The sequence below is a fragment of the Helianthus annuus genome, chromosome 2 (assembly GCF_002127325.2).
Source record: "Helianthus annuus cultivar XRQ/B chromosome 2, HanXRQr2.0-SUNRISE, whole genome shotgun sequence".
Lineage (NCBI taxonomy): Eukaryota > Viridiplantae > Streptophyta > Magnoliopsida > Asterales > Asteraceae > Helianthus > Helianthus annuus.
Genome location: NC_035434.2, coordinates 19,780,916 through 19,808,783, shown reverse-complemented (window position 1 = coordinate 19,808,783; position 27,868 = coordinate 19,780,916). Strand labels below are relative to the sequence as shown.

Genomic DNA, 27,868 nt, shown 5'->3' with positions numbered 1-27,868 from the left:
ATTTAGTCATAAACAGTATCATCCTCCACACTTAAATTTTTTATTGCACACATCAAAATTTATCCTACACGTTTTGAAATTTATCCTACACATATTGAAATTTATCCTACACAGCTCGCAATTCATCCTACACACCTCATAATTTATGCTACACTTTAAATTATATATTTTTTTCTTTTTTTGAAAAAAATATGTTTTTTTTTAATAAGTTACAAATTTAATGTAGTTAGCTAATAAAAAGGAAGACTACCAATTAATAATCCATCTAAGTTTATCAATATACCATTACACTAATATTAAATACAAAAATTAAATAAAGTAAAATAAAGCATTCTTATTGGTTGAAATTTCTTCTTTTTTATTCTTACAAAAAATTTCTTCTCATTTGAACTCTCCACTATATATATATATATATATATATATATATATATATATATATATATATATATATATATATATATAGGGGGCTGCTAGAATGAGAACCACCCCGAGTTGTAAGAACCGCGAGAACTACACCCCACGGAGCGCCGTTCGCCATGATTTTTTTTTTTACAAGTAGATGTGTGTATTATAAACACAGCCGTAAAAAATCATGGCGAACGGCGCTCCGTGGGGTGTAGTTTTTTACACCACAAGTTTGGTGTTTTTTAATTTTTTTTCTTTTTTCATTTTTTTTTCACCAAACTTGTTGTGTAAAAAACTACACCCCACGGAGCGCCGTTCGCCATGATTTTTTACGGCTGTGTTTATAATATACACATCTACTTGTAAAAAAAAAATCATGGCGAACGGCGCTCCGTGGGTGTAGTTCTCGCGGTTCTTACAACTCGGGGTGGTTCTCATTCTAGCGGCTCTCTCTCTCTCTCTCTATATATATATATATATATATATATATATATATATATATATGATATTTTCAGAGTTTGTAATGGTATATATAAAATTAATCCTATTACTAATGTTTTCAGAAACATATTTTAAAGAATATTGCGAAACATATGATATAATGCGTGTAAAATGAATCAGTCTTCACATCCAGATATCTAGTCATAATAAATTAATACATGTGGTTCAATCTTCCTGTCTGTAATGTATTTAAAATCTATCAAATATTTTAAATCGATTTGAAAATAATAAACCGTTCTGATAGTACCGTAGTATTAACGATGTTGTTTAGAGTTGTTCGATCGAAATTGACTTATGATACACCGAATGATGGCAAGTTGGATATACTTGGCGGCATACGTGCTTATGTGACACGTATAATTATAGAAGACTAATGCTAATGAAAGCATGATTAATGTACTAAACTAGCCATCAGGACCGGCCCTGAGCAAGTGTTAGGTGGGCGACTGTTCAGGGCCAAAAACATTCGAGAGCCCAGAAATTTTTTAAAATTTTATATTGTATATATGATTTTGACAGTGTTATTGCAGAATTTAGAGAGAGGGAGAAAGTCTCATTTTCTTTGGATGTTAGAACGTAAAGAAAACATACCGGTCGATTTGGTGAAGGAGAAGATGAACATTAGACTATTATTTCTCAACTTATTTATGTTATACAGTCTTAGTCAACCCTTATAACTGAATCACTCATTACCTATAACATAATTTAAAATATTTTAAGAAAACAGATAAGGACTACAAGAGTTGAGTAGGAGTACAAAAAGTTATCTATACTATTATAAAAAGAAGAAGTGATGGATATGAATGTAATTTTACATCACATACAACTGTTGCAAAATGTACAAATAAAAACAATACATTTGAGAGGGATATAATAGTAATTAACATTAATTTTTAAGACACTAGAGGGATATAATAGTAAATTAATCATGCTCCTATAATTAAAATCTAGATTTCATTTCCACGTTTACCCTCTTGACCCTTTCTCTACCTCAAAACTGCTGCTGCTCTTTATTTCTTTAATATTGGACTTTATTTCTTTCAGTAAGGGTCTTTTAATACTGCCCTTATCGACTACCTTGTCAACATTGGAATCCACCTTATTTCATCATCGTGAACACCAAAAAGCCAAACAATGGCAGATGGTGGAGTTTGAAAAGAATAATTGAGACTCTTTGAATGGCGATTGAAGTTCAACTGATACTCAGACCATGTTGCTTGAAAGATCCCAATAATGAGGTTTTTTAATACCGGAAACTGTAGAGGGTTCTTTGTTTCCGGCGGTGGAATGGACGCATCAATCACTGGTGAGTTTCTATTACTTTTCAATTTTTCAGTTTGATTCATCTTCAATCTTATTCGAACCCTAGAATTCGTATCCATGTATATGTAAATCAATATGCAGGGTTTGAAGAGGGGTTATCGCATACATGGTCAGCCTAGGGTTAGGATGAAGATGCAGTGAGATGACGGCACAGGACATCTTAATTTATGCAAAAAAATCTGATTTGTTTCGATTCAGTATGGTGAGTTGAGATTTCGTTCACATTTTCAGTCTAAATTCTTCACTATCAGTATGAAACATATAGCTCGGAACTTCATGTTTTCTTTAATTGGGTTTGATTAAATTTTGTTTTGATTAATCCACTATTTTCATGATTTCATTGTAACACTGTGAATCTGGATAGAGAGTTTTGTACTTGTGGTAGATTGATTTGGTGATTTTAAACTTTGTTTTGATTATTACAGGAGACCACTCCAGTCGATCGATGAGGTATTTGAAACGTTGAAATTACAAATGAGGGATTGACGAGTGAAGAAGGGAATAAGAGGCTTAATGTATTGGCCCTAACAAGCTAGAAGAGAACAAGGTAGACCAATAACTACTATTAAAACATTATATTTGGTCTTTGATTTGGCATCATCATTGATATATAGTGTTTCTTTCTAGGCATATACTTCTGTGTTATACCTCAGAAAGAAAGTTTGAGAACTTCAAAATTCATTTTAAGAGGGAAACCTTAGGGTGCAAACGAGTAGAGCGGCTCGCGAGCTACTCGAGATCAGCTCGAGAAAAAGCTCGAAACGAACCGAGCTTGAGCCTAAAATAAAAGCTCGTTTGTTTATCGAGCCCGAGCTCGAGCCTTACTGTAAACGAGCCGAGCCAAGCTGAGCTTATTTAAACTTGTTTACGAGCCGACCCCGAACCTAAAAATAAGCTTATTTAGTAACGAGCCCGAGCCCGAGCTTCACTTATCGACCTCGCGAGCCTAAAAAGTCTATTATGTATATTTTCTTATTTAATATATTAATTATAAGATAATAAACGAGTCGAACCCAAGTGAGCTCGAGCTTTGAAAACAAAGCTCGAATCTAGCCGAGCTAGAGCTCTCATAAGTTAATCGAGCTCGAGCTTGGTCAAGCTCGAGCTTGGCTCGTTTGCACCCTGAAACCTACATGTTTTCTGTAGAACAGGTAATATTGCACTATATGATATGTGTTTAGGACCTTGTTACAAGATTTGGCTGGAAACTACATATCTATATCTATAGTTGTATTGTTTTTCGTGATCTATCTTATGTAGGCTGTTGTAGAGACAACCCTGGGATTTATAAAAGAAGCACCAGCTACTAGAATTACTTGATTTAATGTGTACCATAAAAAAAGTGTATGATTCGTGTAGAATCGAGGCTTTGATTTAATTTAGGATGTTTTTAAGTTTATTAGTCAATATGTCAAATTATTTCAGCCCTACTGGAAAGTAACCGGTGAGGGACATTCGAAAGGGTATGGGCATGAAGCAAATTTCACAGAACCGGCACACGACAAGCAAGATTTTTTGTGTTTTTACGGCTGGAAATGAAGCTAAAAGTCTAAAACAAATGCAATTGAAATACGGGTTTGTTTTTCTTTTTTAAACACAATTACATTTTAGTAATTTACATTTGAGATTTTTTTGGTAAAGAACACATGAGACCATGATTGGACACGTAGTCGAAATGGGGGTTCATGCTATATTATTGTTGATTATTGATGTTGCTACTTATTTTAAATCTCTTGAAATGCAAAAGATAACAAGAGTCCTTATCTGTCGGGTATTATCTACAGATGGACTGTACAAATGATTCACACCCGAATTTTATTGGTGGCAGTAAGGATGTAGAGTTGCCTATGCAGCAAGTCAAGTCTTCTTTTTTTTTTGGGTAAAGTGCAGCAAGTCAAGTCTTCTAGGATTGCTTCGGCAGTTTCAAGGCAAAAGGTGTAACTATGTATAGTCTGGTGTTAGTTTTGCATCTTTGCTCGCTTGCTGATGGCTCTTTTTCTAACTATTAGTTAAATTTTGTTGGTCATGATGCTGCTGCTGAGTTGGATAAAGCACCACAATGTGAAAGAAGTATCAAGTGATGCACATTTCTTAAATTAACAAGTATAGTGTGCAGATTTAGTTTGTTGTGATGGGCTTCTTTGGAAATTCATGGTGAGCAGTTACCGCCAAACATCCAGAAAGGATATGCATAAGTTGCTCTGAATCAGGTGAGTGGAGTATTACAAGCTGGGTTCTCTTTACACATTGTAGTACGAAAGATATAATAATATTAACTGATGTTAGTGTTATTTAATTAATTAGGTTGTCTCATTTGTTGTTCCACACTCCCATAGCCATCTTCTTGTCCTCACAAACAGATTTCGTATTGGATGCTCTAAATGATTCAAAGACGGGTGTTGTAGGGTTTCTCTTCAGTTAGCAGGCCCTGTTCGTTACACGACGTTTATACAATTGTCGCTCAGCTAAACATTATTAATCAATGAATTGTTTAACGTTACCGGGTCAGCCTCCTTTCCGTTTTCGTATGCCTAGCGCTACACTAATGATGTATTCAATGCACGGTCTTAGTCTTTACCATCGCAACTAACCGCTACAGGCTTTTTTTTTTTTGCTTTGAATACATGGGGTATAGAGAAATCTGCTATAGACGCACATGAATCGGACAAACCTCAAGTTCAAGAAACGATTGAATGTGCTAGGGGTAATCGACATGTTTCAGTAATGCCCACCGGGTGTTTGTTAATATATTTCAATGAATTTAGCCATTATTGTTTTTCAAAAAGCTATGATTAGTTTCTTACATTAGATAGCAAAACATCTAATCTCATAGAATTATAGAATTATGAATAAAATGTTGGGATGCTACAATTTTTGGGCAGGTTAGTTATTTAAAAATACAGAGATTGAAACAAGAAATTTTGTTTTATTCTATCCTATCAAATATGGCAGAAGAATCTTTATTAACAAAGTAATAATCTGCCCAAATTTATGAGAAAATTGAAGCGTACATGAAAAGATAGTGAAAATGCACCTTTCTCATGGGTTTTAAAGTCAATGACTAATCGTGTGACTTTTTTTTTATGTAATTTTTTTAGGTTGAAATCTTTTCATGTTGCAAGGAGATTGTTTAAATATGACACATTACAAGGTGTTCAGAACGAGTCTTGAGGTTAATGAACTAGAAAGAACAAAGAAGGAAGGAAATGAATAATATGTCCTTTGCTTAATAATCTTTGAAATTCAGTTATTTATCATGTATCTTAATTTGTAGTGACTAATGTTTTTTCTTTCTTTTTAATATCTTACCAATGGAAAAAAGTGACAACATGAACTACAATACTCATAGGACGGTATCTCTGGTAATTGCTACTCTACTTCATTTATTTTAGAGGTGGTAACTTCACCTGTTCAGTTAAGAAGCAAGTCAAATGAAAATATATTTTATCGCTTAACTGGTCATATAGCATATACGTAAAATAAACAAGATAAAGTGGGCCAAGTAGTCTAAACTCAACACAAACGTGTAATCTTATAGAAACGTTGACACTAATTATTTACAGAAACTTGCCTTTGCTTAATGTCTTTATTCATTTTATTGATCGTCTTTCTTATTTTTCATTACTAATGCTTTTGTTTCTTTTTATTTTAAAATCTTACAGATGGAAAAAAAAGTGACAGTATGAAGAATTCCAATGCTGCTAAGATGGTACCTCAGATTTAGCTTCCTTATTTTAGAGGTGGTCTTATGTTAACAAATGAGTCAAAACCAGACATTTTAGATGTGGTCATTATTTTAAGAAATGAGTCAAATGAAGTAATATTATATCTTCTAACCAGACAGATGGAAAATTTCTAAACAGACAAGGTCAAAAGGGCCGAAACCTCATTTGTATGCATATCCATGTCCTTTTATCTAGATGATCATTTATATAGTAAAATGGCACAAGTTATGTAAAGTCATTATTTAAAGCTCAAATTGAGAAAGTGATTATACTTTGAGAGGTAATTAGTACTTCTGTTTATGTGGGATAACTTTTTCATTGTAGATTTGATTGAAGCACATTGTTAACTTTTTCCTTACATGTTTCCTTTTTAATTGCAGTATTTTATAATTAACTCTTGAATTTGCTATGTTTGGGGTGGTGTTTGATCTTAAATGTGGTCAAATGGGTTTAAAAAGTATTCGGTAAAAGTTAACCGGGTCAATGGGATATACATGTATTGGGGGTAAATGCACCGTCTCTTTGCTTCCGTGCACCATCGTATTTCAAACATTTTGTTGTGGTATAATTTATATACAAGGTAGCATGCTATTATTTAACTGTCTTCTGTGGCCGTTAAAAACTTAACGTTTAATGTTTGAATTTTTTTCTCGCCTCACATTGTCGACCCCGCCGCAGCGCGCGGGCTTCCCACTAGTAGAATTAAGATAGGGGTGAACGTTTATTTTATTGTACTTTTTATAAATTGGGAACTAACTTACTGTAAATTAATATTTTAGTTTTTAAACTTTCATGGCTATAGGGTATGGGGATCATGGTTGGGACATGATTTGCCACATAGGAACATGAATGGAAGGCTATACCACCCCCTTGATTGATCCACCATGGTTTGCATGGATTAAACCATGACAACCATGACCCTTCTTTCCATTTTTCAACAAATCATTTCCTTTTTCTTTAGTGATTTGGATGGTGATTTGAGTCATGACCACACCCTTAGGGTAGTGGTTTTAGATGATGGATTAAAGATGAGTTACATGGCACTAACATGAAGGATCATGGTGATCATAAGGGTCATGACCACACCTTGGGAACTAAATTACAGTAAATTTATATTTTAGTTTTTAACCTATCATTTATTGATTTTTCTAATTTAATATCTTATTTAATTTTTAATATATTTAATAAGGTTATCTTTTTGTTTACATTTGGATTTATTAATTTTATTTGATCTTTCACTAAATTCTTTTATCCGTCAACAAATTATATAATTTAGCAATAATTTTTGTTATCTCCGTTAGGTTTTATCAAATTTATTTGCTTTTTTTTTCGTATAGTTTTTTTTTTTTTTCCATCTTTTAACATCGGATTTTAAGTTCTTATATTCCGGACCCTTCTATTTAAGTGTTTAACTTTTATATATATTTAAAAAACTATATTATAGGACTGGTAGGGTTCAGTTTTTTATCACGTCTAAGACCATGTGTAGTGGTAACACCTTATAATGCCCCCACCATGGGGTATTATCCGACACGTGACGTCCTAGTCAGCAAGGGGGCATTATAGCAAAAGTGGCGTAGTGGGGCATTATGCCAATAATCCCCATTCAATCATTTCTCATTTTTTTTAAACTTAAATACTTCATTAAATAAAAAAAAATACAATACACGTGGCGTCTTATTTTTTTCTGCTTGGGGCCGACGAGAATGGTTGACATATCTCACCGCTAGTTGACATGCACTCGTAACCGCCTCTTGCTCAAGCTCCTCATCGGTCGAACCATCGCCATCCGCAAAATACTCGTTGTAGTAAAAATTTACCATGGATGAAGAACTAGGAGAATCCATTTTTTATAAAATGGTGGTATTTTTTTAGAGAGTTTTTGAGAGTTTTGGTTGAAAATGAGTGAGATTTGATTGTGTTTGTATATATATATATATATAAAGAAAAAGGTTAAAAAAAATATTATAGCCGTTAACTAGCCGTTAAGGCTTTTGATTGGTTGGTCAACATCTCAACAGCGTTTTAGTAATCACGCCGGGACAATTTTTTTTCAAAAAAAACGCCCCAAAACTCCCCATGTAATGGGAGTTTGGGCGTTATACGGCGTTATTTTGCAATTTTTAAAAAAAAAAACGCCCCAGTACGGGCGGTCTAAGGCCCATTTTTTAACATTAAAGATGGTCCTTCTTGCCATTGTTGACATGTTTCATTGACTCAACCAACCAACTTGTAATATAAAGTTGCACTTTTTGTCCGTAGTAACGACCGGAGTGTTTTATATTATTAATAACTGTTTAATTTAATTTATTAGTGCTCCTATTAAATAGTTCATTAAGTTCAGACGCAGCCGAGTTGAATAAGCCAATACTACAACAAATGTTACATATCATTTCAACTCTCACATTTTATTTCACAATGCCTATAATTATTGTAGCCTTCACCATAATATCAATCTTCATCGTCTTCAAATGGTATTCATCTACTTCAAACCCTAAAAAAAACCGACCACCATCCCCGCTAAAGCTTCCAATCATTGGAAACCTTCATCAACTAGGCTCGAACCCACACCGCTCTCTCCAAACCATAACCAAAAAACACGGTCCACTCGTACTCATTCAACTAGGCAATGTGCCTGCACTTGTAGCGTCATCGGCTGAAACAGCCTGTGAGATCTTGAAAACCCATGATCTAATCTTTGCAAGCAGACCAAAATTAAGTATAACCAACACGCTTACTTACGGATCTAAGAGCATAGCATTTTCCCCGTATGGAGAGTACTGGAGGCAGGTGAGGAGCCTTGCTGTGCTCCAACTTTTGAGTAACAAACGAGTTCAATCGTTTCGACAAGTTAGAGAACAAGAGACCCAAGTTATGATCGATACGATTGCTAAAAGTTGTGGATCGGTGATTGATTTAAGCGAGTTGATAAGTTCATTTACAAATAATGTAATTTGTAGAGTGGCATTAGGGAGAACATATGGAGAACCGGAGTTTATTGATTTGTTGATACGGTTTACTTATCTTGCTGGTTGTTTTTCTATCGGGGACTATATTCCGTGGTTGTCATGGGTGGATCGATTGAGTGGTTTAGTGGCGAGAACTAAACAAGCTGCTCAAGAATTTGATGAGTTTCTTGAGGGTGTTCTTGAAGAACATATAAGTAAGAAAAAGATGGTGGATGGTGATCAAAATGGAAGTGACAAACGCCAAGATCTAGTTGACATCTTACTAGATCTACAAACAGAAAAGACCACCAACTTTATCCTTCATAGGGATGTTATTAAAGCTGCCATCATGGTAAGTTTGCTGAACGTTGCTCTAGTTTGAATCTAAAACTTTCTAGACCATGCATTACTAAATTTGTGATCTTCCTAGATTTGTCTAATTCTAAATATATGGAGTAGGGGTGAGCAGAAAACCGAAATAACCGATAATACTGAACCAAAAAAACTGAACCGAAACAAAAACCGACGATTCAGTTTTCTGGTTTTTAATAACCGAAAATTCCAGTTCGGTTTTCGGATAACCATTTTCAATAACCGAAAAAACCAAATAAACGAAAAAAAACATATATATTGTTTAAGTTTAAGTGTTTAACCCATACTATTAGAAATTATTCATTTTATTCTTGAATATTAAGTATTTATAATAAAAACATTAACATGTTTATTTATATTTGAGATGATTTATCTATCTATCGCTTACAACAAATAACAAAATTTAATATATAAATTACATAATCTTCAAAGTATTATAAAAGAACTTGTCTTAAAAACACTTTGAAGAAACCTAAAAATATATTAAAAGTTAGGTTTATGTAATCATTATTAATTAAATTGTAAACATGTACAAGAAAGATTGTTAAATTTTAAATTATACTTTATATTTTTGAATCTTACATAATTTTGTTTCAAAAACCGAAATAACCGAAAAACCAAACCGAAGAAACCAAAACTTAATGGTTTTAAAAAACCGAAAGCCGACATTTCAGTTTCGGTTTTGCCTGAAAACCAAACCGAACCGAACCGTGCACGTAGGGATATAAACATAACTTTTTTTGTAGTTTAAGAATTGTTTTAAATTTGGTAATTCTTGTAGGACGTATTTGCTGCTGGAACTGATACTACATCCACCGCAATCGAGTGGGCAATTAGTGAGCTAATAAGACATCCAAGAGTTATGAAAACGTTACAAAAAGAGGTCAGAGAAATAGCTAATGGAAAACCCATGATTACCGAGGATGATTTGGAGAAAATGACCTACTTACAAGCTGTCCTCAAAGAGGCTATGCGATTGCATGCACCACTTCCATTACTCATTTCCCGAGAATCAACAAAAGATGTCAAACTTATGGGGTACGACATTTCAGCAGGTACACAAGTATTTGTTAATGCATGGGCGATAGGAAGAGATCCTTCACGATGGGTGGAACCCGTGAAGTTTCATCCAGAGAGGTTTTTAAACAATCCTATCGACTATAAAGGACTTAACTTTGAGTTCATTCCATTTGGTGTGGGAAGGAGAGGGTGTCCAGCTATTCAGTTTGCAACACCTGTTTACGAGCTCGCTATAGCAAACTTAGTGTACAAATATGACTTCGCATTGCCAGAAGAGGTGAACGGTGAAGAACTTGACATGACTGAGATCACTGGCCTTACACTTCGTAGGAAGTCCCCTTTATTGGTTGTGGCAACTCCTCATTTCGGATAGAAGCGAACTTTACAAGTACATGGTTGTAATAATTTTCTAGAATAATGAGAGTTGTCAAACACTCAACCCCTTGTTAATAACTGATTTGTCGCAAAACACTGAAAATAATTATCGAGAAAAGGTTAATAACTTTTATAAATGGTGAAGTCTAGCACACAAGGTGCACTTTTATAAGAAATTCTAAAGTTAGAGTGTGTCAAATTTTCGATATTACAAACTATAAGTTAAATATTGAAATTAAGAAAATTAATAGACGGTTAAGTTATGAAATCAGTCAATTACGCATTTTACGCAATGCAAGAAAATGATTCAATATTGAAAAATTTGTCAAAATCTCCTGGTCGACGAAATTGTTTCCAACTGGGCTAATTGCCTATGACCATTTTTAAGATAATCCAACTAACTAATCGAGACCTTTACTTGCATTAGTTACGGGCCTCGTAACTCCAGTCTTATCCCACTTATGCTCATTTAGGGTATGTTTGGCAAAAGTAGCTGGTGGCTGTAAGCTGGTAGCTAGTAGCTGTAGCTTTTTAGATATATTTGGTGTTTGGCAGAGTAGCTGAAGTTTTTAATAAAATGTATAAAATGACCAAAATAGACATAATTAAAACTTTAAAAAGTTTGTGCATTAAAAAGTTCATTGTTTTTAAAGGTTAAAATAGTCATTTTTCACTAAAAGCTTGTAGCTCTTTCTAAACGCTACTAGTAGGAGCGTTCAACCAAAAGCTTCAAGCTCCTAACCTAAAAGCTTCAAGCTCCTTCAACCAAACAAGACTTTTTATTGAGTAGGAGCTTTTTCTTAGAAGCTTCAAGGTAAAAGCTCATAAAAGCTTCATGCCAAACATACCTTTAATGTTTAGACACTTTCTACCAAATTATCTAATGTTCAGTTGGTCTAAATAGAATTTTGTCAACTTTTGGACCAACTTTTAATCACGATAACTAATTAATTGTATTTTCTCACTACAATAAGATTATAGAAATATATTTTTCTTTGATAAAACCCAATTTGTCAAAGAAAAACAAGTTTTAACGTATGCTTGATGATACACTACCCGACTGGACCCGGAAAACCTAGGATTACTTCCTGCCAGTTCTGCTGTACGTTTACATTTTAATTACGTTATTTATTTCACGTTTGCATGTTCCCACGTTCTACACTTCTACGGTTTGCATTATCCCATTTTCCCATATTTTCATATTTTCATGTTTCCATATTTTGTATTTAAGTTCCTTAGTTGAATGAAAAAGGCAAAGAAGAAAAATTGCATTTAAAGTTTAGGTACTTTTTTTCATTCTTGTTAATTTGGGAGATTCGTTGCCGATCTCGAATCCGGCACGCAACATTGGTGCTTTCATTCCTCGTTCTCACCTTCCATCATGCTCGTCGTGAAAACACAACTGACACCTCTTCCACCGATGAATTGATTGCTTCCCTTGCCGAATCGGTCAACAAATTTGTCACCTCCACAACTGCAACCACCGACCAGATTGTTTCTTGTCAAGAACAACACAAGGCTCATCTAGATATTATCGTCAAGCAATTAGCGGCCAGTATGAGCAAACAAACAACCTAATTGCTACTCTCCTGCGACCCGATCCGAACAAGCCTTGCACCTCCGGGTTAGGCCCGCCACCCCCACCCCCGCCACCACCACCACCACCTCCTGCCAACCACAATCCCAAACCACAGAAGATTACCCTTCCCGTGTTTGATGGTTCAAACCCGTTGGATTGTCTCTTCCAAGCCAATAACTACTTTACCTACTACTCTGTTCCAGACGTTCAACGACTTTACTTAGTTGTGTTCTACTTCACCGGTGATGCACTAAGTTGGTACAAGCATCTCTCCAAGAACAGGTTACTCGGAACTTGGCCAGAATTTTCAAGAGCTTTGGAACTCCGCTTTGGTCCCTCTTCCTACGAATACTATAACACCCACCGCGTAAAATAACAAACCACGGCGGAAACATCTGTGAGTCACGTTATAGAACTATTGTTCACAGCACATGGTACATAAAGTTTTGTATTATTAAGTTAATTGTTTACATTTTCTTGGAAATAAAACAACAAACACAAACAATTGTCTTTCATGTTTTAAGATAAAATAAGGCCCTAGTCCGCCCTATGTGTAGCATGCTCAAAATCAAACGTTAGCTCCTGAAACATATGTGAAAATAAAACATTAGCATAAAAATGCCTGTGAGTAATATAGGTTTTGTGATGAAGATTCATGGCTTTGAATGTTAAAATAAAATGTTTAACTATTTCAAAAGAAGCCACGAACCTTTAATAAAAGTGTTTCTTTTATGAAATCATATGAAAAATCATGTGATTTAAAAGAAATAATGCATGGTTAACTTAATAACCAAAATATGTCATGTCTTGTATAAACCAAAATGCCTTGTATAAATCAATGCTTTGTATAAACCAATGTCTTATATAGTAAACAAAAGGTCTCTGTTTAAACCATATGATAATGTCTTGTATAAATAACCAAAATGTCTTATCTTGTCTTGTATAAAACAAGTGTTTTGAATAAACAAATGTCTTGTTTAATCAGAAAGTTTTGTCTTATAAAACAATTGATTTTATTGTGTAAACATATATATATATATATATAGGTAAAGGGTATTGTACAAATTCCCTTATCGTACATTACGTACGCTATAATCTCAGCCGTCAGATCATCTTCCCGCAATGAAAATCGCATGTTGTTTTTTTTGTAATAATTTCGCATGTGATAATTTTGATAAAATAGCAGGTTGTTTTTTTGTAACAATTTCGCATGTGGTAATTCAATTTCGCATGTGATAATTTTGATGAAATAGCAGGTTGTTTTTTTTAACAATTTTGCATGTGATAATTCAATTTCGCATGTGATAATTTTGATGAAATAGCATGTTGTTTTTTGTAACAATTTCGCATGTGGTAATTTTGATGAAATCGCATGTTAAAAAACCAACATGCGAAATTGTTACAAAAAACAACATGCGATTTTCAATGCGGGAAGATGATCTGACGGTTGAGATTGTAGCGTACGAAAGATCCCGTTTAAAAGAGGGTCTATTTTGATAGATAGAGATAGACAGGAACTAAGCAATAAGAACAGAATACCAAAGGCTTACTCCCATTTCTCTCTACTCTATCTATGAAGGCTATGAAGGAAGCTCACCACTGAGCTCATTAGAACTCAAATCTAAATGAGTCAGCCCTTTCAAGTTCCCAAAACTTGTTGGTACTGGACCAGATAAATTCTTATTACTAGTAAAGTTCAGCTTTACCAAACTGCTCAAACGCCCCAACCTTTCAGGGATGGTGCCAGAAAGCTGATTCTTTCCCAGATACAAGCCTTGAAGCTTAAGCGAATCGCCAAACTCCGGAGGAATGAGACCAGTAAGCAAATTCCCAGATAAATCCAACGTTGTAAGATTTGTCAGGCGAGAGAGTGATCTTGGAATTGATCCAGAAAGCATGTTATTGCTTATCAAAAGATCTACCACGACCACACAGTTCCCCAGGTATGGTCCCAGACAACCTATTGTAAGACAGATCAAAAACTCCACGATGTTGAGCGTAGCTCAGATCAGGTATATTAACCTGAGAAAAAGACAAAGATGACTTGGAAGGAATCGACCCGGATAGATTATTATGAGAAAGAACTAGGCATTGTAGTTGAGCTAAGTCAGCAAGATTCTCTGGTATAGGCCCATTAAGATTGTGATTTCCAAGGTCCAATGTGTATTCAAAGGTCCTTTCAACTACTATTACAACTCGTACAACCTTGAGTAATCTGTGTATCTCAACTAGTGAAATAAGTTACTTGCCTAGTGCTACTCCTCCTCCACAGAAGACTTGCTAGAATAGCTTGCATGGAGAGCTACCACCTTTCTCTCTTGACTTTGCTTCGGGTAAACTAACTTTCTTTAGTCTCTATCCTTCTACTAGCCGACTAGGAGTTAGAAAAGCCTGACTTCACGCTTACAGGGTACTAAGATTCACTGCTTTTCTCCTCTAGCCACAGACATACTTGACTACCACAGACCTCCTTTACTACTTGAACTATCAAGCCAATTAGTAACACAGGCTCCTTGTCTGGCTGGGAAGGATCTATACACCAATATCTCGAGAGGAAGTACTGCACTGCCTGGACAGCTAAAGGATGAACTCTAAAGTTTCCCATTGGATAAGATAGAGCTAATTCTGTATTACCCTCAAATAAAGGGGATTTTTCTACATCAAGAGAAGGTGGTTTAAAGAATAATGCCAGCTGGGACAGATCTTATTTGAAAGAAAGTTAGCAACCGTTGGCTTGTAGGACTGTGCTACTGGACTGGGTTGGCTACTCTCTGTGATCCCAGCTCATCGATCGGGTGGATCTATATGCTCCGGGGTGGTGAGACGAGGTGTAGTGTACGATAAGCGCATTTGTACGATAACCAGCCCATATATATATATATATATGGATTGTTGGCGAATACATTCAAGCCTTGTCAACTATCGGATAAACCCTTACAAGGACAAAGGTTTAAGGTTTATCAAATATTCATCGGATTCTGTCATTACCTAAGGTCACTTCCAAACAAACCTTGGAAGCGGGAATGGGTTTGTCAAGCCTATGGTACCATAACATACTATCGGTCGGCGTGATCAATGTTAAGAAATGTATCATTCTCGAGTTCAACACACCAAAATGTCTAATACAATGTAAGCATGTCGTGTAATGTTTTGAAACCATGTAAAATGTCTTTGAAACCATGTACTAGGTATAAACGGTAAATATACCATGTATAATGCTTTGAAACCATCTACTAGGTATATTAGGTAAATATACCATGCATAATGTTTTGAAACTATGTACTATGTCTTTGAAACCATATATAATGTCTTTGAAATCATGTACTATGTCTTTGAAATCATGTATAATGTCTTTGAAATCATGCACTATGTATACTAGGTAATTAAACCATGTATAATATCATGAAAGAGTAAATTGTCATTTTGCTCCCTAAGGTTTGATCACTTTTACCACTTTAGTCCAAAACTCAAACCTTTGGAATCTGCGTCCCTGTGGTTTCAGTTTTATTGCCATTTTCATCAAAAAGTAAAATCAGCTCAGATTTTTCAAATAAAATCCTGGTTTTTTGTCCTTTTCCTTAGGGGCAAAATGGTCATTATATGTTTTATTATTACAAATTATTAATTATAATAACAAAATTTGACAAACTCATCATATCTTGTCCTTTTCCTCGAGAACAAGAACAGGAAGCTAATAGCTGCATCCACTTCCACAAACTCATCAAATCTATCTGAGAAAAAATTAGAAGAAGAAATCATCAATCAATGAGTGAATCAAGCAAATCTTCCTATTAAATCCTGAAATTTACAAACAAAATTGACAACAAAACCATAACATTGAACCGAAATTCATCAGCCGGAAACAAACTGATTACAATAATTCAACATTTCACTCACTGAATTCCTCTTCGGAATATCTTTATAATTCCATTTTACCATAAAAAGACTACTGAAATAAAAACTGTTTTAGAGAGAAGATGGAGACAACATGAACATGAAGCTCAAAACTGCATCCACTTCCACAATATCCACTGTTTGTATAATCTATCTACAAAAAAAAAAAAAAAAAAAAAACATAAGAAATCATCAAAATCATCAATCAACGATTGAATCAAGCAAATCTTCAGATTAAAATCCTGAAATTTACAAACAAAATTGAGAACGAAATGATAACATAAAACAAAAATTCATCAACCGGATCGAATGTAATCTGCAACTATACAACAAATTCAACATTTCACTCACCGAATTCTCATAAATCTGGTGACTAGATACAAGATTAAAAATTTGGAAACTTGATTTCATAGCTCTGGATGAAGATTTAACAGAGCAAAACTTCCAGAGAAATCGCGACACACCATTCCTTGAGCAGGAAAACAAAATTGAGGTTTAGGCTAAACAACGACTTTAGTCTCTAGGGTTTTTATCTCATTAACAATGGTGCATACCACCATTATCGATCTTCACTTGCAGGAGAATGGGGTTGAAGAGGAGCTAGATTAGGGTTTGCATTTGGGGAAGATGATGGGGAAGTGTGCTTTTATATGGTCAAACAACAAGTTATTTAATTTTATTATTTTAATTAATAATCTGTGATAATAAAACTTATAATGACCATTTTGCCCCGAATGAAAAGGACAAAAAATCAGGATTTTATTTGACAAATCTGAGCTGATTTTACTTTTGGATGAAAATGGAAATAAAACTGAAACCACAGGGACCCAGATTCAAAAGGTTTGAGTTTTGGACTAAAATGGAAAAAGTGACCAAACCTCAGGGACCAAAATGGTAGTTTACTCTATCATGAAAACATTAAAGTAGTGATAGGCACATATGAATCACCCCAAAACATTTGAAAAACGTAAAAGAGTGGACTATGTACTCACTTGGGATTGCGTATATATCTTGTTCAAAAGATCAAACAAAGCTCAAAGGTTCAAGAATTCAATTGTTTCCTTGTATCGGATAACTATGTTAGTCGGACAGGACTTTAATTGGAGGATTGGATAGAATGAGGTCTTATAAACCAAACGAGTGTTGGGTCTCGTATAATATGGTTCAATAAGCTTAACATTCTGATTTGAAAGAGATCCTAAGTGCTTTTTACCCGTTATGACTCGTTAAAGTGGTTTACGCCACTTTAACGGGTTATAACGGGTCAAAAGCACTTAGGATCTCTTTATAAGCGTAACTATAAGATCAGATGGTTAAATATGTCCTATGATGAGTCTTATATGCTGAAACAAGTTTGATTATGTTATATCGTCAGGTTAGATGTCAAAACTTTGGTTACATATGCTTAAAATCATTTTATGCACAAAAACTGTGTTTTGGTCAATTTAAAATACATAAAAATCGACTCACATATAACTAACCAAGCCTTATGACCATAAGGTATAACCTCAGAGGATTATTCCCTATAAAACTATGGTCATAAAAATGCGCTTGGTCGAATCATAAGATTGACCAAACGGGTCAAATTCGAAAGTCAAAACGGTGGTCAAACCGCTCAACTTGACTAAAATAAAAGCACTAAACTAGAAATGACGAGTTAGACATGTTGGAACATGTCTAATTATGTTATAAAACTGATTTGGTGTCAAAACTTTAAGTTTTAAAACCCGAAAACAGTTTCGTCATAAAATGCACTTTTGCGCATTTTTTACTTTTAATTAAAAAAACTTTGACTCGTCACTTCGCCTACTAAACGTGGTAATCAGAAGGTGCAACCGTAAGGGATTATTACCTTCGTGATTATGATCATGTTGCAAAGTTCAATTGAACTTTGACTTGACCAAAAATGGTCAGAACCGAAAGTCAAACAAAAAGTCAAACTGTTTGACTTTTAGCTCAAACTTGCTAAAATAAAAGAAATAGACTAGGAGAGAGCACTTACTTGTGTTGAAGAACACTTAAGAACTCAGTAGGAGGCTTCCAAATGACTGGAAACAAGCTCCAAGAGAGTGGGAGGAAGAAAATGGAAATAAGCAAGTTGAATGTGAAATGTTCTTGGCTATTTATAGTGTTCAAATGCTCATAAGATCAAGCCAAGTGTCCCTTGATGTGTCATGATCAAAGGAGTATCATCGGTTTTTGTTTTACGCCCAATGTTCTTTTTTTTACTTTTGGTCGGTCGGTTTTCAAATGTTTTAAATCGTAACGAAAGGTCGAATGTAAAAAAGATATACGGTCGGTTTCAAATGTTTTAAACCGTAATGAACGGTCGGTTTCAAATGTTTCAAATGTTGTTTTTACAGTCAGTGTTCTTTTTTTACATATGTTGAAAATCGTTTTTGCGTAGGTTTGTTGAATGTAAAAAGTTTTTTTTTTGCATACTGTGTTAAATGTAAAAAATATTTTTTTTTCATACGTTAAAAAAAATTACTTGTGACTTTACAGTTGATATTTAAAAAAAACTACATTTAGACATTTAAAAAAACATTTTACATTCTACACTATGCGCTAGTTTTTTTGATATTCGACAACAGGTTATATGATATATGATGATAAAAAGTATTTTTGTAAAAGTCGACGTAAGAGTTTTTTTACATTCGATGTAAAAAATATCTTTTTACATTCGATGTAATTTTTTTTTTGCACAAGTCGATGTAAAAAATATTTTACGTTCGATGTAAAATATATATTTTTTTACATCGAATGTAAAAAATATTTTGTAAAAATGTTTTACACTATAAATACGATGTAAAACAATGTAAAAAATATTTTAACACTAGAAATACAATGCAAAAACGATTTATGTTTTTGTGTTCATGTGGGAAACAACGACATAAATTTTTGTATAAAGACGGAGGTAAAATACATATACATTTTTGCCCTATCTAAGAAATTCCTTTTTATATTTGTGCTCATTGGTGTTGCTGTGTCTTTGGCAAACGAGGACGATGAAGATCAAGATTGGCTCTGTTTTTTTATTTTTTGGCAAAATTAGGGAAGCAATGCAAAAAGATAAGACGTTAACGAGTTATATTTTTTAAATAAAATTTACATCCGAGGTGTTAAAAAAGTTTTACAACCGCGGCTTAAAAAAGTTTACAACATTGGTGTAAAAGAGGTTTAATTTTTTTTTTAACAAGGGCGTAAAAAAATTTGCAACCGGGGCGTAAAAAAAGTTTACAATCGAGGGCGTAAAAAAGTTTTCAACCGCGCCTTGAAAAAAGTTTACAACTGTAGTGTAAAAAAGGTTTAAATTTTTTTAACAGTGGCGTAAAAAAGTTTACAGCCAAGGCGTAAAAAAAGTTTACAACCGTGGGCATAAAAAAGGTTTTCAACCACGGCTTAAAAAAGTTTACAATCGTAGTGTAAAAAAGGTTTACATTTTTTTAACATATTTGTAAAAAAGTTTACAATCGGGTCGTAAAAATTTTTTTGCAACCAGTGCGTACGAAAAGTTTACAATCGGCGGCGTAAGAAAAAGTTTACAACTGGGGCGTAAAAGAGTTTAAAATATTTTAACAGGGGCGTAAAAAATATTACAACTAAGACGAATGTTTTTAAAAATATTTTTACATTCGCTACCGAATGTAAAAAAAATTTGCGCATAGTGTCGAAAGTAAAAAATTTATTTTTACATGCGGCAGAAAATTATTTTTTACGCCCCTGAACGCCCACTCGAGCTCCTCTAAAACGTCACTTTTGTGGAATGTAAACGCTATATTTGGAGTAAATGATATTTAATTTGCTATAGAATGATAATTCGTGATTTTTACAAGTTTTGTGTGGTGTTGGTGCAGATCTCAGACGATGGAGGTGCAAACTATCATTTACAAGAAACGAAAAACGACGACTTCGCTTTATTTGTTTTAGTTTATTTTACATTTTTGGTGATTTATTGCAATGTAAATATTTACTGCATGTTTATAAATTTTTTTATTAAAAAACAATCTCATTAATTAAAACACAGTAATTAATTAGACCAATCATTAATGGCCATAGTAAAAAGACCAATTAGCTCTTATCTTACTAAAAACAAAAATCTCATTAGTTAAAGCATAATTATTACCCTGCTTTGTTTTCTTTTAATCACATCCATCAATACACATTTGATCAATGGTTAATATTGATTTATACGGTTTTCACAACTTAAGGTGGTTCTCATTTTACCAAATCTCTATATATACATATTAAAAGGTATTGGGGTCATGAGTAGTATCTCTTTTTGTTATTTAGTGATTTTCACTTTTACATCCTATTAGTTTACTCAATTTATATTTTACATTCTAAACTTTAATATAATTATCAAAGAACCCCTAAACTCCAATAAACGTTTCTTTCGACTTTGTTTTTATGTTTTCCTTTTTTGGTTGTTATACCGGGTGTCAGTATCGTATCGATATGACAACGAAACAAACTGATGTCGACCAAACTCTCGCCACAACGCACATGTAATTTACTAGTTATATAGTTTAAAATGTTTTTTTTGGCGGCTGAAATTGATATATATTTGACCATTTGGGTCCACTTTAATAAGATTATGACGTATTCATCATTCAAGAGTTTAAAATATTTTATTGTTTGTTAATTTTGTGTTAGGTGATGATGGAGATAAGAAAGAATCATTAATTTTCTTTAGGTGATGATGAGATCTGAATGTTTGGATAAAATAAATAAAAAAAGATATATTAATTAAAATCATATAATTGTCAAATAAATAAAAAAAGATATATTAAATTAAAATCATATAATTGTGTTGCGACAAATAGTTTTCAGGTTGTGATTTTATATATATATATTAAAACGTGTTAGTTGGGGTGGATTCTTTTTTGTTATTTAGTGATTTTCACTTTCCCACCCTCTTAGTTTACTTAATTCACTTTTTACATTTTAAACTTTAATAAAATTATCAAACAACCCCTAAACTCTAATAATCGTTTCTTTCGACTTTTTTTTATGTTTCCTCTTTTGTTTGTTATACCGGGTACCGGTATCGTATCGATACCGCAATGAACTAAACTAATGTCGATCAAACTCCTGCCGCAACGTACATGTAATTTTACTAGGTATATAGTTTAAAACATTTTTTGGACGGATGAAATTGATGTATATTTGGCCATTTGGGTCCACTTTAAAGAGATTATGAGGTATTCATCATTGAAAAGTTTAAAAAAATTTATTGGTTGTTAATTTTATGTTGGGTGATAATGGAGATCTCAAAGCATTGATCAAATAAATAAAAAAAGATATATAAAAAATCATATAATTAAAAGGGGTAAAATGATCAAGTCACTAAAAGTGGGTATATATATATATATATATATATATATATATATCGAAAAGTTCAAAAGAAAAGAATTTATTTTAGAATAAAAAAAAGAAATTTCAACCAATAAAAATGTTTCATTTAATTTTTGTATTTAATATTAGTGTAAGGGTATATTGGTAAACTTAGATGGTTATTAATTGGTTGTCCTCCTTTTTAATATCTAAATATATTAAATTTGTAATTTATTTAAAAAAACATATTTTTCAAAAAAAAGAAAAAATATATAATTTAAAGTGTAGCATAAATTACGAGGTGTGTAGGATGAATTGCGAGCTGTATAGGATAAATTTCAATATGTGTAGGATAAATTTCAAAACGTGTAGGATAAATTTTGATGTGTGTAAGCAAAAATTTAAGTGTGGAGGATGATAGTGTTTATAACTAATTAATTAGTCAAAGATAATAATAGATGAGTTGAGAGAAAAACTATTTAAAGTTTTACATTTGTACCCTTTGTTCTTTTTTCTTCTTAATTTAATGAGTTAAATGCCATTTTAGTCCCTGAGGTTTGGGCCATTTTGCCAGTTTAGTCCAAAGGTTTCATTTTTAACCTGGGTGTCCAAAAAGGTTTCACATTTGCCATTTTACTTAGATAACTTCATCCATTTTTTCTGTTAACGAGAAGGCCAATTCGGTCATTTTGTATGTAATTCTGTTAACTAAAAGGGCAATTTAGCCATTTAAAATGACCGAATTGGCCTTCTCGTTAACAGAAAAAATGGATGAAGTTAACCCAGTGGACTGAAATGGCAACTGTGAAACCTTTTTGGACCCACAGGTTAAAAATGAAACATTTGGACTAAACTGCCAAAATGGCCCAAACCACAGGGACTAAAATGGCATTTAACTCTAATTTAATTTTCTTCTCAAATTAACCTTCCCCTATATATATAGGGTAGGGTTCGAGAGTGAACACTAGGTTGAGAGTGAACCGTGTGAACTAATCTGGGCCATTGGATTACATCATCTAGAGATTTTTAAACAATGGCAAGATTGTAATTATAATGTTGTAACTTCCCTTTAAAATAATTGACAGAAGAGTATTTGCGTCTTTTTTAAATTGCATTTATTAAACAATATAATCAAAATCCCTAAAATTTCGCTAGTTTCCATATATACAAGATACACAGCTATTAGTGTATACACATGTGTACAGTCTCGCTAGTATTAGTTTATACAAGATACACAGATGTTAGTTTATACACATGTGTACAGTCTCGCTAACTATCAGTTTATACAAGATACACAGCTGTTAATTTATACACATGTGTACAATCTCGCTAACTATCAGTTTATACATTACAATTGTCAGTTTATACACATGTGTATAGTCTTTTATACATCTGTGTATTATATTCAAAAATAGTTACATATGTGTATATTAACAACATATAGTATATTATGCATACACACGAGTAGATTCATATAAAAATTATAAAATTAATGAAAATGAAACATATCACATGTATGCAAAATAAATAACTTCATCACATATTCAAAAAAAAGTAAATGCCCAAAAATAATTATAATTTCAATCTCAAAGAAATTTTTCAATATTTATTGAAAATTATAAAAAGTTAAAAACAATATATTATGATATCTATATATACGGATAATAAAAGAAAAACAACATTCAAGTTAAAATAAAAAAAAAATCTATGGATAAAGAAATGATGGAGAAATAATTAAAAATGAAAGAGAGAGAGAGAGAGAGAGAGAGAGTTAATAGATGAGAAAATTAAGGGATTTTAATTAAACATACTTGGCTAATGTCAATCTTGCCCTTTTAATCTAAAAAATGATCAAGGGCCATGATTAGTTCACTCACTTCACTCTCAAGAAGTTGTTCTCTCTTGAACCTAATCCTATATATATATATATAGAGAGAGAGAGAGAGAGAGAGAGAGTATGGATCCTAAGAGAAGTCCACCATATTTGAGAAACTTGAGAAGCATTCTGAACCACAAATCTCCCCAAGCTTTTTGTAATATACACACATGTATAGTTTAAAATTGACTATCTATATATATACTATATTATAATGCATAAGAGAGGGGCATTTTAAAGATACCTAAAAAATAAGAACACTTTCACTTTAAATTTATAAATACACCCTTAATATGAGGGTAAGTTGTCTTTTAAACAATAATTATATTTTAGCTCTCCATCTTATTATACTTAAATCCATAAGTTTTAACATAATTATGAGTAATTAGTTACACATTTTCTCCATTCACAACAAACTTATAATTTTTTTACGTATTCTTGTCATATTTTATAAACCATAATGTTAAAAATATAAAATCCAAAAGTACCGTGACGACCTATTCATTTTTGTCAATGTTTCGATAGTTGTGTTGATCAGTATTGACGTCTAGATTAAAAGGTACAAGTAGATGATGGCTTAGTGTACAAGTGATTAAAGCCTAACGTACTTAGTTATTATCGAAGAATGTTTAATAGATACAAAATATCAAGTGATCAAACCCTCATCTTTAACAAATTATAGATAACTAGTTATTAGTTACAGTTTATCCCCTTAAAAAAACTAACACCCAATCCCCACAATTTTTAAACGATCATAACTTTTTGGTACACTAATATATTATTTTTTAAATTACGCCATATAAATGAGTGTTTTATTCTCTTTAATTTGAGTATTGTATTTCCATAGTTTTTTAATTAAAAAATTGATACGTTACGTGATAACAATGTTTAAGGGTGAGTAATAACTGAATTGTTAATCGAAACGGAACCGAAATCAACCAAAAATTGAGTTAACTGAAAACTGATTAACCGAAATCCGAATTAACCAAAAAACTGTTATCGATTTTTTTGTACCCTCAACCAAAACTAACCGAACCAAACCATTCATATTTTCATATATTTCTAGCTTTTATACCTTTAGTCATGTATTTCATATTTATACCCCAATTTTATGTATTTATACCTCCATTTCATGTAAATATACATCTATTTAATTTATTTATACCTAAATTTCATGTATTTCTATTCAAAAGTTTTATCCCAAGTTTGGTTTTGGCTATGAACCAAAATTAAATGAATCAAGCCAAAAACCGTCAATGTAACTGAATAAACCAAACCGATTAACTAAAATGGGTTGGTTAATAAAATAGACTAATCAACGACCTCGATTTCGGTTGAGGATAATAATCTAACCAACTGAACAATGCCCACTGTGGCAACGTTTGTGTTTCCCACAACATCGCGCACGCACCTGTTGGTTATTAACCAAAATCGGTTATCGGTGAGCAATAACTAAATCGTTAACCTAACCAAACCGAAAATAGACAAAACTGAACCGAAAGCAACCAAAAATTGAATTAATTGAAAACCTAAATAACAGGAAATCGGTTATCAATATTTTTGTACTATGGTTTAACCAAATTAACAGAACTGAACCGAATCATTCATATTTTCATATATTTCTAGCTTTTATACCTATGGTTAATATATTTCATATATTTATACCTCAATTTCATATATTTCTAAGCAAAGGTTTTAGCCAAAGTTTGGTTTTTGGTATTAAATGAATCAAACCGAAAACCGTCAATTTAATCGAATAAACGAAAAACCGATTGGTTGATAAAATAGACTAACCGATGACTTTGGCTACGGATTTGGTTGAGGATAATGAACGAACCATGTACAACACGATGAAATAGATTACCCGATTAATTCGCTTTGAATGTATATCTATCACAATAATGCAAAAACAAATATTATATGAATAAGAAAACTACCAAAACGAGTATCGCAATACGATATGTCGCTCCCGACGCCTCGCGCGGGCATCCTTCTAGTATACATATATGTATATTGTCAAATATTAAATTATACACATATGTATATTGTTAATCTTAAACTATACAAAGGTGTATATTATGAAAACCTTAGGGAAAATATTTGGTCTATAATCCTTCTCAAGAAATTTAATGTGAGAAGAAAAAGAAGAAAGGGCATATTAGTAAAATACTATTTCATTTATAACTTATAGCATTAATTTTTAACTCTTTAATTAATTAGTCAACTAATCATTAATTATCCTACATACAATCTACAAAACCTACACATATTAAAATTTTCCTACATATACCCTACACATTATAGAATTTTATCGTACACAGTCGAAATTTATCATACACATCTCGAAATATATCCTACACAACTCGTAATTTATCCTACACAACTAGTAATTTATTATACACTTTAAATTAAGTTGTTTTTTTTAATTTGGAAAAAGTATATATTTTGAAAAGGAGTTACAAATTTAATTTAGTTAGTTATTAAAGGGGAAAAATACAAATTAATGATTTTTGTAAGTTTACCAATATACCCTTATATTAAAATTAAATGCAAATATTAAATGAAGTAAAATGAAGCATTCTTATTGGTTGAAACTTCTTCTTTTTTCTTCTTACAAAAAAATTCTTCTCATTTGAACCCTCCACTATATATATATAGGGGAAGGTTCAAATGAAAACCACTAGTTATCGCGAAAACTCGAAAACTAACTAAAAAAACCTAAAAAATATACAAATTTTTTTTTTGCATACCAATTTTCGCTATTTAAATTATATAAAAAAATTTTCAAAAAAAAAAAAAATTGTAGTGCACATGTGTAATAGTACTGCACATGTGAATTATTACACATGTGCACTACAAATTGTTTTTAAAATTTTTTTATATATAAAAACTAGCGATTTTTAATAAAAAAATTGTAAAAAATTTTTTTTTTGGTGTGTTTTTTAGGCTTTTTTTAGTTAGTTTTTGAGTTTTCGCAATAAAAGTGGTTTTCATTTGAACTTTCCCATATATATATATATATATATATATATATATATATATATATATATATAGGGGAGCGCTAAAATAAAAACCACCTCCAGTTGTAAGAACTATGAGAACCACTTTCTAGCCATTAAGTATTTTTTGTTTTATTATGTCTTTAATATTTTAGTCCAAAAGGGTATTTTAGTAAAATTACTCTATTTTGTCTTTTTGGTTTTAGTGTTTTTTATTACTTTTTGTATTATTATATTAGTTTTTTATTTTTTAAACATAGTTTTTTTATTAAGCATTTTCAAATTCAGATTTTTTTACAGATTTTTACGTTTTACGTTTTTACGCCCGGCTTTTTCGCGCCGTTTTTACGCCCGACTTTTTCACGCATCGTTTTTTCAACGCGCCGTTTTTACGTTAACATTTTTTACGTTTTACGCGCCGGTTTTTTACGTTAACCTTTTTTTTACGTTTTACGCGCCGGTTATTTACGTTAACGTTTTTTACGTTAACGTGTTTTACGTTTTTACGTTTTACGCGCCGGTTTTTTACGTTAACGTTTTTTACATTAACATTTTTAAATTCAGGTTTTTTACGTTAACGGTTTTTTACTTTTTACGCGCCGGTTTTGAATTCAATCGTCGTTTTTACGTTTTACGTAAAACTTTTTACGTTTTTTACGTTTTACGTTAAGAAGTTTACAGTTTAACCTTTTTTTAGAAAAACTTTTTTACGCAAAAATGAACGCACCCAGAAATCTCACACTTGGGAGGTGTCTCAGATATGTTATCATCATCGACTAGGGGGGGGGAATAAAAAAAACAACAACATCAAAACAAAGTGTATCTCGAAAATAAAACGGGGTTTGGTTCAGATTATCCGATAATCAAAAGGCTGCAAAAATGGGGTTGCAGGTTCAAAAACCTACCCTCCGCCGTCCTTGCCGCGCCATCGTCATCTAAATCTACGTTTTTTTTTGCATCATCGCCCGCCCAATCCATCAACGGCAAAACGAGATATCTCGACTAAAATACCAACAGATCAATACCAACAGATCAAACCCACAAAAATTCAAAGAAACCTGCAAAATTTCAAAGAAATACCAACAGATCAATACCAATAAATCTAAACCACAAAGAAAAATATAGAGATCAAAATGGCAGTAGCAACAAAATGACAGTAACAAAAAACCCAAAAGAAAATATCATTCACAACTTTACCAAAAATCATCAAAATCACCATTGAAGCAGATAAATCAACAAGTGGTGACAAAAGGTCCAGTCGTCCAGAAGTTCAGATCTACGAAGAACTAAACGCTATACACCGATCTCTGCACAAAACCCCCCACCAGTCTCCCCACAAAACCACCACCGCCTTCCGCCTCTGCACAACTCCCACCAAACCACCACCCCCACCACCGCCTTTCGCCTCTGTATGTGGCCACCGGTTCAGATCTGAGCAACCCTAACCCATTTCTAACCACTGCCGCCACACCCGTTCAGATCTGAGCAACCCCCCATAAAGTTTGACGGTGAAA

At 32.7% G+C, this 27,868-nt stretch overlaps 1 protein-coding gene and 1 long non-coding RNA gene across 9 annotated transcripts; both read left to right on the top strand.

The window, feature by feature from the left end:
* Window positions 1-1,900: 1,900 nt before the first annotated feature.
* Window positions 1,901-6,238, top strand: LOC110909801. Of its 8 annotated transcripts, XR_002575638.2 has the most exons (8): window positions 1,911-2,212; window positions 2,311-2,431; window positions 2,655-2,776; window positions 4,014-4,439; window positions 4,534-4,733; window positions 4,865-4,933; window positions 5,328-5,591; window positions 5,892-6,238. It is a non-coding gene; the product is annotated as an uncharacterized LOC110909801 (long non-coding RNA). The 8 variants fall into 8 exon arrangements; XR_004872198.1 differs by adding an exon at window positions 3,490-3,804 and having other exon boundaries at window positions 1,901-2,212; window positions 4,058-4,439; window positions 4,534-5,591; XR_004872191.1 differs by adding an exon at window positions 3,490-3,804 and having other exon boundaries at window positions 1,902-2,212; window positions 4,534-5,591.
* Window positions 6,239-8,365: 2,127 nt separating this feature from the next.
* Window positions 8,366-10,806, top strand: LOC110909812 (3-beta-hydroxylase-like). Its single transcript, XM_022154566.2, has 2 exons — window positions 8,366-9,254; window positions 10,056-10,806. The coding sequence occupies exons 1-2, from the start codon at window positions 8,373-8,375 to the stop codon at window positions 10,665-10,667; spliced, it is 1,494 nt and encodes a 497-aa protein (XP_022010258.2). The 5' UTR covers window positions 8,366-8,372; the 3' UTR covers window positions 10,668-10,806.
* Window positions 10,807-27,868: the final 17,062 nt, after the last annotated feature.

Excerpts from the sequence above, each read along its gene's own strand:
- LOC110909812 (XM_022154566.2), top strand. The coding sequence starts at position 8,373 with ATGCCTATAATTATTGTAGCCTTCACCATAATATCAATCTTCATCGTC. Across the intron at positions 9,255-10,055 it reads TTATTAAAGCTGCCATCATG|GACGTATTTGCTGCTGGAAC; the intron begins GTAAGTTTGCTG and ends TAATTCTTGTAG.